Source organism: Mesocricetus auratus, unplaced genomic scaffold (assembly GCF_017639785.1).
Source record: "Mesocricetus auratus isolate SY011 unplaced genomic scaffold, BCM_Maur_2.0 Super-Scaffold_100010, whole genome shotgun sequence".
NCBI lineage: Eukaryota > Metazoa > Chordata > Mammalia > Rodentia > Cricetidae > Mesocricetus > Mesocricetus auratus.
In genome coordinates this window covers 66057443-66066579 of record NW_024429194.1, presented here as the reverse complement: position 1 = coordinate 66066579, position 9137 = coordinate 66057443, and the positions used below count along the sequence as shown (strand labels likewise).

Here is a 9137-nt window from a genome sequence, read left to right as displayed (position 1 = left end):
TCTTCAATAAATGAGATTTCAGGGTAGCTCTGGAAGTGCTCTAGAAGAGCCTTGGATAGGATTGCAATCCAATAAAACAAAACCAGAAGCCACTAGGGTTGCACAACGGGGTTAGAATGTATGATTTTACTGTAAAGGGGGTGTCTGGTAAGATTTCTAGAAAATTACAGGTTTACCACTGGGGAAGAAGAAGCCTTAAGCAAATGTTAATTGCGTTGGAATTATTGACTCTGAGCTAGTCTGAGTCTCCTGTCTGTAACAGATTATAAAGTAGCTCCAGAGGTGTCTTGGGTGGGATTACAACGAGATAAGGAAACACGGAGAGATGACGATTTCACAAGTTGGTTAGAATGTCTTTTTATTGTACACTGGGGCCTTTCCTGGGTGACTGGAAAACTGAGGGTCTATGGTTGGGAAAGGAGAAAGGCCTTAAACAAATGTTGCCAATTGTTTTGGAATTCTTGGTTCTCAGTTAGTAAGAGTCTCCACCCAGACTCTGGGGTGACAGGCTCCTTTCTCTTCCCACATTCCCATATTTTTGCCAGTGAGTCTCTCCCATCATTTCTCCAGTAAGAGACCTGGTGACCCTGATGGGTAGAGAAAGGCCTTAGACATAAGCCTTGGAAACAGAACCAGCTGCCCCCTGGGAGGAGCTTGACAGACGGGGGGCCTCCTTTGGTCACACCAATGCCATTCCTTGTGACCAAGTCTGTGTAGCAAGCTGTGGTCTCCATCCTAGGCCACTGTGGCAGCCTGAGCAAGTGATTTCTGAGATCTGGTCCCCTCATCAGGTTGCTTGGAATAAAATCACATTTTAATCCATAAAATGGCAAGAACTATTCTTTTGTTTGTTTTTGAGATATGGTCTCACTATGTAGTCTCTGACTGACCTAGAACTCACTCCATAGACCAGGCTGGACTTGAACTCATAGAAATCTTCCTGCCTCTGCCTCCCAAAGACTGGAATGAAAGGAGTGAGCTACCTACCATGCCTGACCCAAACTAGCCTGTTTCCTTTCCAGCACTGGGAATTGAACATATACTGGGCAAGGGCTCTACCACTGAGCTGTATTCCCAGAAAGAACAAGTTCTTGGCCTTTCCAATTTCCTTTGTTAGCTGGGAAAGAGAAGGCTCAAATTCTCAGGCAGGAACTTCCTGTGATGGGTCAATCTCCCGGGAGCACTTGAGTCCTGCTCACTCTGGGAAGACAGATTGTCAGACCTATGGATTCAGGAAGACGGTGGGTGCCTGGGCAGAGAAGATGAAGGGCAGGGGGAAGGGTGTGTGTGTGCCAAGGGAAGGCAAAATAAGTGCTGCAAAAAGGAAGGTGGGTGTCTGGCCTCAAGGTCTCTGAGGTGATCATAACCATTCTCCAGTCTGAACGTCAAACCCTGAAGAAAATGCTGATTGTAGCTGCCGCGCCATGCCCTGCTGGGGACATAGCCTCACAGCCCCACAGAGAAAAGAACAGTCCACCTGACAGCAGCCGATGGGGAGGAGTCACTCAGCAGGAAATGCCAGGCAGAAAGGGGAACAATAGTGGGGTTTCTTTGGACCCTGTTTTCTTTGGCCTCTTAGCTGCCACCTGGCCTGGAGTCCCTCCTCCAGGTTCTTGCGTTTCTGTAGGCGCCTCCTCTCATGCCCTGCTGGACACACTGTCTTATCCTCTGTGGCACCTAGCACTGAATTGCCCTAGGAGGCTTTTAAAATGGATCACAGTATGAGAAGAGCCTTGCTCCATGGCTGGCACAGTGCAAAGTGCTCAGGCTTGAATGTGGGGGGCAGAGGGGGGCAGCTTCTCTACCGGGACCCTGTGCCCTGCCCCCAAGTCCTGGGAAAGCCCTCCAGCTTCTCTCCACACATATGAAACCTGGGGATGGCTGAGAACAGCAGCGGAGGTCTGGAAGCAGAGGGAGGAGACAAGGACAAGGGGAGTCGGGAACTAGAAAAATGCGTTGCCCACTCTGAGAGTGGAAGTGAGAGCCAGAAAGACAAACTGTATGAGAGTCAGGTAGACAAATGGGATAGAGACAGGCAGAAACAAAGACCCACGGACTAAAAGAGACTGAAAAACGGTGACATAGAGAATAGCTAGAAATAGCAATAGGCAGGTTGACTGTAAAAGAAAAAAGCAGAAACCGAGAGTCAGAGAGACGACAGCAGAAGGATGAAGACTTAGAAGACAAAAAGTGTTAGAGAAAAAGAAACAACAGTCAAGAGTCTAGTGGAGAGGGGGACAGAGACGAACGAACGAACACACACACAGAGAGAGAGAGAGAGAGAGAGAGAGAGAGAGAGAGAGAGAGAGAGAGAGAGCAAGAGAGAGAGAGAGCAAGAGAGACACAGAGAGAGAGAGCAAGAGAGACACAGAGAGAGAGAGAGAGAGAGAGAGAGAGAGAGAGAGAGAGAGAGAGAGAGAGAGAGAGAGAGAGAGAGAGAGAGAGAGAGAGAAACTGAGCCGGCCACCGTGGATGAAAGACCTACAGGGATAAGAAACAAACAGCCACTTGGAGAGCAACCAAAACTAAATGAGGGTTTAAATGTGCCTTCAGAGGCGTCAGAAGCTGGTTGAGGAGGAAGAGAGAAGTAAGCGGAGGTCTAAAGTGAGGGACTTCTGGGTCGGTAACAGGAGAGGCCAAGACCTTCACTCTAATCCCAGTCTCAGGGCGTCTTTCCTAAACCCAAATCAGTCACCACCCCAGGGCCCCCAAGGGCTACACGGAGAATGTCTCCTAAAACCGACACTGCCTCACGTGGCGTCGAGGATTGCCAAGCGCAGGGCAGGCTGGCACTGCGTTCCCTATCCAACGCCCCCGCTCATGCCGGGCTGGACCGGGGAGAGGCCCACGATCGCCGGACCGCCCCCGCCACGGGCGGATAGGGAGCTAAGAGGCGCTGTCCTCAGAGAATCGCATCACTCTGGCCCGGCCGTGGGTGAAGCCGGGTCAGGATGCTCCGGTCGTGCGAGGAAAAGCAGCAGCTGGACCAAAAGCCCGAGGAGCAGGAGCAGAAAAGGAGAAGACTGTCAGCCGTCCCGGGACTCAGGTGAAGGCCGGCCAGAGGGACTTGCAGAGCTCTGAGCGACCGGAGGCAGCAGCCCAGCCAGGGAGCCCGGGAACGCACGTCGGCCAGGAGGGCGCGGGAGCCGCGCGGAGCGTACGATGCGCGCCACCCAGACCTCGGGGCCGGTCTACACGGCCGCGTGGGTCACGTGGCCCGGGCGGGTCCGCCGCTGTGCGGGTGGGGGGTCGGGGGCGCGCGGGGCCGGGGGCGGCGAGCGCGTGCCCGCCAGGCTCGCTCCCTGCGCGCTGCGCTGGCCCCTGGGCACGGGAGCCGCCCCCGGCCCCCCCGCGCTCTGCCCGCCGCGGGGTGCGCGCCCTCTATATAGCGCACCCCTGCCGGGACCGCGCCAGGCCGCCTGCCACGGAGTGGGCGCCGCACCGCGCGCAGAGCCCCGCAGCCAGCCGCCCGCAGCTGCCAGCGCCGCCCCGACGGCCTCCGTGCGTCGCTGCGGTTGCCACCGGGGCCCCAAGGCCACCATGAAGAAGGAAGTGTGCTCAGTGGCCTTCTTCAAGGCTGTGTTCGCGGAGTTCCTGGCCACCCTCATCTTCGTCTTCTTTGGCCTGGGCTCGGCACTCAAGTGGCCCTCGGCGCTGCCCTCCATTCTGCAGATCTCCATCGCCTTTGGCCTGGCCATAGGTACCCTGGCTCAAGCTCTGGGACCTGTGAGCGGTGGCCACATCAATCCAGCCATAACTCTGGCCCTCTTAGTAGGCAACCAGATTTCCCTGCTCCGGGCTGTCTTCTACGTGGCAGCCCAGCTGGTGGGCGCCATTGCTGGGGCAGGCCTTCTCTACTGGTTGGCGCCAACCAATGCTCGGGGCAACCTGGCCGTCAATGCGGTGAGTGCCCAGCAGACTGTGAGGGGGTGGACAGAGACCCTGGGAACAGTTAAGACCAGACGCCCCATGCTCCTCCTCCTTCTTCAGAATGGGTACAACCAAAAAGCAGGTGGACAACTTTTCCAGGAAAAGCAGGCCCCCCAACCTCGCGGCCAACCCGTGTGCTCCTGTCCCAGCTTCTCCTCACTCTACTTCACCTGCCCCCTCCTCTTGTACTGCTCCACCTGGCCTTGCTCGCCGTGGGTGCCGAAACAGCCTTGGGCTTCTAGGCTCACCTATGAGTTCTTTCTTGCCATCCCCTTGTTCGTGTACTTCTAAGTAGCCTATCAAAGAGCCATGGATCATAACCATGGTCTGTGGTAACCCTGATCTCCCTGAGCTTCCGATTTATTAGCCGGTCATAGCACAGCAAGTGTCGTAGGGGTTGCACTTAGAAGCTATGATGTGACACCCCCCAAGTACCAGCTCCCGCTTTGTAAGCCCTGCTTCTGTCCCCTGCTGCCTCCCCATTTTTTCAGCCCTAGATTCAGCCCCCTGTCCCATGTGAACTGGGTTCACTAATCAAACACAGAGGAGGATTTTCGCGGCCATTGTCAAGCCGTGAGTCAGCCACACTGGAGAGACGGGTTTGAGGTTGGCACCAGCCGCGGGTCAGGCACGGATAGGAGGCCAGGGGCTGTTTGCAGTAGGCAAACTGGGCAGCTGCCCACAGGAGGGAGGGTAAATGCCAGCTTGTGGGGGCTGGGGATTGGGCAGAGCCGTTGACACGATGGCACCCAGGAAAAGCTGACACCCTACCCTCTGGCTACAGGCCTGAGCTTCAAGCCTGTGCACTCTGAAGTACATACAGTTTCTCCCACGAATGGCTGCCGGGTTCATGCACAGGGCTTGGCTTCCAGGAGCTCAGGCTGTAGGTGTCCTTGAAGGCCAGACCCTTACTCCTCTAGCCCAGTCACAGAACCTGCAGGCAGCGGGGTCCTAATCCAGCTTTCCCTTGTAGCTCAGCAACAGCACAACACCGGGCAAGGCCACGGTGGTGGAGATAATCTTGACCTTCCAGCTGGCGCTCTGCATCTTCTCCTCCACTGACTCCCGCCGCACCAGCCCCGTGGGCTCCCCAGCTCTGTCCATCGGCCTGTCCGTCACACTGGGCCATCTGGTGGGGGTGAGTGGTGCTGACACAAGCTGGGTGTCCTGGAGAGAAGTCGCTCAGGATAAATAGTAGAGCCTTAGAACAGCGTCTCCCGAGAAGGCTAAGGCCTGGCAGAGGATACGGCCTGGTCTTGGGGTTTCTGGGCCCCCTTCCCCCAGAGAAGCCTCTCCGGGCTGAGAAACAATGTGAATAAGTAGGAGGGAGGGTGAGCTGAGAGAACCAAGCCCAAGTCGAGATGAGGAGGCAGAGGGCATGGTTGGGAGTGCGTGGTTTGATGGACAGCTGGGCTGCGTGGACAGAGTTGCAGCCTAGGAACTGGGAAGCCTGACTTCGAGATGTGGGTGGTCCCTGCACTGTGTGCCCCTGAGAGCATCAGGATTCTGTGGCAGGGGAAGGGAAGGTGCCCTCCTCACTGTGACCCCCATCTACCCAGATCTACTTCACCGGCTGCTCCATGAACCCAGCCCGCTCTTTCGGCCCAGCGGTGGTCATGGATCGGTTCAGCCCCTCTCACTGGGTGAGTATGGACCTCCCCTGGCTGCCTAAGTCCAGTCACTCCTGGACTTCTGGATGTTGTGGGCCCAGAACTTGGGGGTTGGAAGGGGCAGGGAACACAGAAGGGACTGAAGTGCGGCCAGGAGGGAGGGGTGAATCAACACTCCTCTACAAGTGAGCGGCGGGCATGTGTGTTGATCTCCTCTGAGGGTTTGGTCTGTCCCTCTGAGCATCTGTCCTCTGATGCTGAGTTTATCATCCCAGTGGGGATGTTGGAAGTGTGTCCTTCTGGGACTGTCCCTCTGGACAGTGTGTTGTGTCGACATGTCAGCCAGGCTTGGAGTGCCAAAAAGGGCGGCAGAGCCTTGCTGGGGCTTCAGCAGGGCAGCGCTGGCTCAGCTCTCTCAGCTCTACACTGTGGGAGACCTGGGGGTGGCTCTGTTCGTCTCCTCAGAAGGTTCCCTTGCCTCTCTTTAGAGTGGGATGAGGAAGCTGTCTGTTCTGGGCTCTGCCGACCTCCGTGAAGGGTCTGTGTGTCTGTGATCCATGACTTTGTTATTAAGAACTGACGGACAGTGTCGGTCCCCAAGATGGGAGGACACCTTTCCCTCTGGAGACCTACAAGTCTTCAGGTCCACTTCCTTTGAGGGTCCATGCATCTGTGTTCTGGTGAGGGGCCCAGCTTCTGACTTTAACCCTGTCTCCACAGGTCTTCTGGGTGGGGCCGATTGTGGGGGCCATCTTGGCTGCCCTGCTCTACTTCTACCTGCTCTTCCCCTCCTCCCTGAGCCTGAGCGACCGAGTGGCTGTGGTCAAAGGCACATATGAGCCGGAGGAGGACTGGGAAGAGCATCGGGAGGAGCGGAAGAAGTCCATAGAGCTGACGGCGCACTGAGCAGCACCAGGCAGGGGCCGGTCCCTCAGTCCCCGAAAACCAAGCCTCAGGGCATCTTTCCCAACAGCCCTCTTGGTGGGGAAGAGTCGCTGGACCCATGCTGAAGATAGAGATGGAAGCAGAAGCCCACAATGGACACTCGGGTGGGGGCCAGGGGCTGGAGTGTGACGGGGACAGGGTCTCTTCTGGAACAGGCAGACCTCAGAGATTGTGAGGGCAGTGCCAAGCTCTCAGGCTGCCCAGGACCACACCAGAAAAGGGGGGCAGCAGCCTGCTTATCTCATCCAACCCAACCTCTCGCATGCGCAAGCCAGCCCTCAAGTGGGCATGGGCAGAGCGGACACTGCCCCAGAGCAGAGGGACAGATGGCTCGTTGAATGTCATCTTATTTATTTTTGGTCAAGGATGGGGGTGGGGGCTGCTGGTATTTGGGTTGGGCGCTTTTGTTTCCCAATAAACCATCAATCTTCACACTCTGCCGTCGTCCAGAAACTCTTGGGACAACACCCAGTCATGTCTCCCCTTTGTGATGCCACACCCTCACACATGTCATTCCGAGGGTACAAAACCACGAGACAAGTCCTCCAGAAAGAAAAGGAAACTGAGGCAAAGGGAGGCGGAGAGGACCAGGGACCTGGAGGGTGGCGAAACCAAATGGAGAAACAGAAAAATACAGAAACAGCACAAGAGACCAAGAGAGGGCCAAGAAGAAGGTTCCTAGCCAAGTCACATGTCCCTTCCACCGTCCCTTAGCTATGTTAAGTCCCTGCTACTTGAGGAGGGCCTGGGTGTGCCAGGCAGGGTGGGGGAGTGAACCGCCAACAGCCCCTTGAGATTCCAAAGGGGTGAGCGGCTCTCAGCCCTTCCTTCTCTGGACTCTGGTGTTCCTGAAGGGCGGTGTGCCGGGAGCCCGTGCTCAGAGGCCAGCAGCCCCTCACACACAGCAGCCTCTCTCCACCAGGCTGCTTCTCGGGTCTCCTCTCTCTGCCTTTGCCCTTTGCAGTGTGGGGAAGGGGTCCTGTCACACCTTCCTCCCCTCCTTTCCTTGCCTGCCTGTCCACTGGCACTGACACTTGGGAAACTCCTGAGCCTCCATTGTTAACCTGTAAACCGTATCAAAACACTTCCTCACAGTGCAGCGAGGAACCAGATGAGGTGAGGGTGAGGAGTGTTTGGTGCAGACCGATCACCTCTCTGTGAGGAGTGGGGTAAAGTGTGAGCAGCCAGGGGTGGTGGTGCACACCTTTAATCCCAGCACCCAAGAGGCAGAGATAGGTGGATGTCTGTGAGTTCAAGGCCAGCCTGGTCTACAAAGCTACACAGAGAAACACCATCTAGAAAGATTAAAAAAAGACACATGAGCACCCAACACAAAGTCATAGTTATTCTGGTTGCCTACAATCAAATCTTTTTTTTTTTTTGTTTTTGTTTTGTTTTTTTTTTCGAGACAGTCTCTTGTGTAACCCTGGGCTATCCTGGAACTCACTCTGTAGATCAGGCTAGCCTTGAACTCAGGGACCCACCCACCCGCTTCTGCCCACCAGGTACTGGGCTTGGGCCCCCATTCAAATCTTGCTGTAACTGGAATGATGAACCCGTAAGATGGGATATATTTACTGGCCCAATGTATTGCCGTGAGGAGAAAATGAGACCATGACTGGCGACTAGACACTAGTCAGGATGGGAGAGCAGGGACTTCTGCTCTCCCAACACTGCCTGGGTCAGCTGCTCCTCAGCAGAGCCTCTCCCCTGCCCTCACCTTTGCTTCAGCAGGGCGGCGGGGGGGGGGGGGCTTGCAGGAACGGGAAGGAGAAGCTGCAGACCCAGACTGAGAGGCCAGCCCACCCAGCCCACCCCGAAAACAGCCTAGGGTCTGAAAAGCAGTGAAGACCGCTGGACCCAAACTTGCCTGACCACAGGCTTCCATGGAACTCCAAGCAAGGGGGGCAGAACTACCCCCCAAACACCCCATTTTGCCTTCCCTTTCCCACTTCCTGCAAGAGAGGGTACTGACTGCAAGTGCCAGCTTCGGCCAGCAGGGGGCAAACTCGTCCACCAAATGGATACTCACCACTTCTTTTCTGGGCTGGACTCTGGAGCCTGCTCAAGAGCACAGGCTTAGGTTCCTGAGGTCACCAGGGAGCAGTCCCTCAGCAGCCCACTCACCTCACTAACCAGGAGGAGGTGCAGAGGGCAACAGAGCCTCAGTTCAGCTTTCAGACAACTGATTTGCATCCCCCTCTCTAATGGACCCAAAGGGGCATGTGACAGGGTGAACAGGGAGCCTACAAGAGACAGGCCCTCAGCATGGGTGGGGCATGTAGTCAAAGGGAGTTACCACTCTGCAGAGTCCTGCGTTGGGCTTTGGGCCGGCAGGTTGCTGTGGTCAGGCTGTTTGACCAGCAGGGGGCACTGTGTGCCTGCGTGTGGTGATCTTCCATGAACTGACAAAGAGCCATGTTCAGCTCGAGCACACACACACACACATACACACACACACACACCCTGCACATCTCTGGGGCTCCTAGCTGTGGCACTGACCTTCAGCTCGGCTTAGGGAGGCTATGTCTTCCCTGTGTGTTTCCTTCTCTCGGCATGGGCACGCTCACTCCAGGGGTACAGAGCCAGTCATGGTGCCCCCCACCCCCACCCTGGCCACGACTCAATCTCAAAACGCCAGGCCTTCTCCTC

General features: G+C 56.2%; 1 protein-coding gene across 1 annotated transcript; it reads left to right on the top strand.

The window, feature by feature from the left end:
• The first annotated feature begins 3419 nt into the window (after positions 1 to 3419).
• On the top strand, positions 3420 to 6922 carry Aqp5 (aquaporin 5). The gene is made up of 4 exons (XM_005067227.4): positions 3420 to 3903; positions 4904 to 5068; positions 5490 to 5573; positions 6261 to 6922. Exons 1-4 carry the CDS (start codon positions 3541 to 3543, stop codon positions 6444 to 6446), a joined length of 798 nt encoding a protein of 265 aa, XP_005067284.1. The 5' UTR covers positions 3420 to 3540; the 3' UTR covers positions 6447 to 6922.
• Positions 6923 to 9137: the final 2215 nt, after the last annotated feature.

Coding starts and splice junctions, on each gene's coding strand:
- Aqp5 (XM_005067227.4), top strand. CDS start 3,541: ATGAAGAAGGAAGTGTGCTCAGTGGCCTTCTTCAAGGCTGTGTTCGCG. Junction 3,904..4,903: donor GCAACCTGGCCGTCAATGCG/GTGAGTGCCCAG, acceptor TTTCCCTTGTAG/CTCAGCAACAGCACAACACC. Junction 5,574..6,260: donor GGTTCAGCCCCTCTCACTGG/GTGAGTATGGAC, acceptor CTGTCTCCACAG/GTCTTCTGGGTGGGGCCGAT.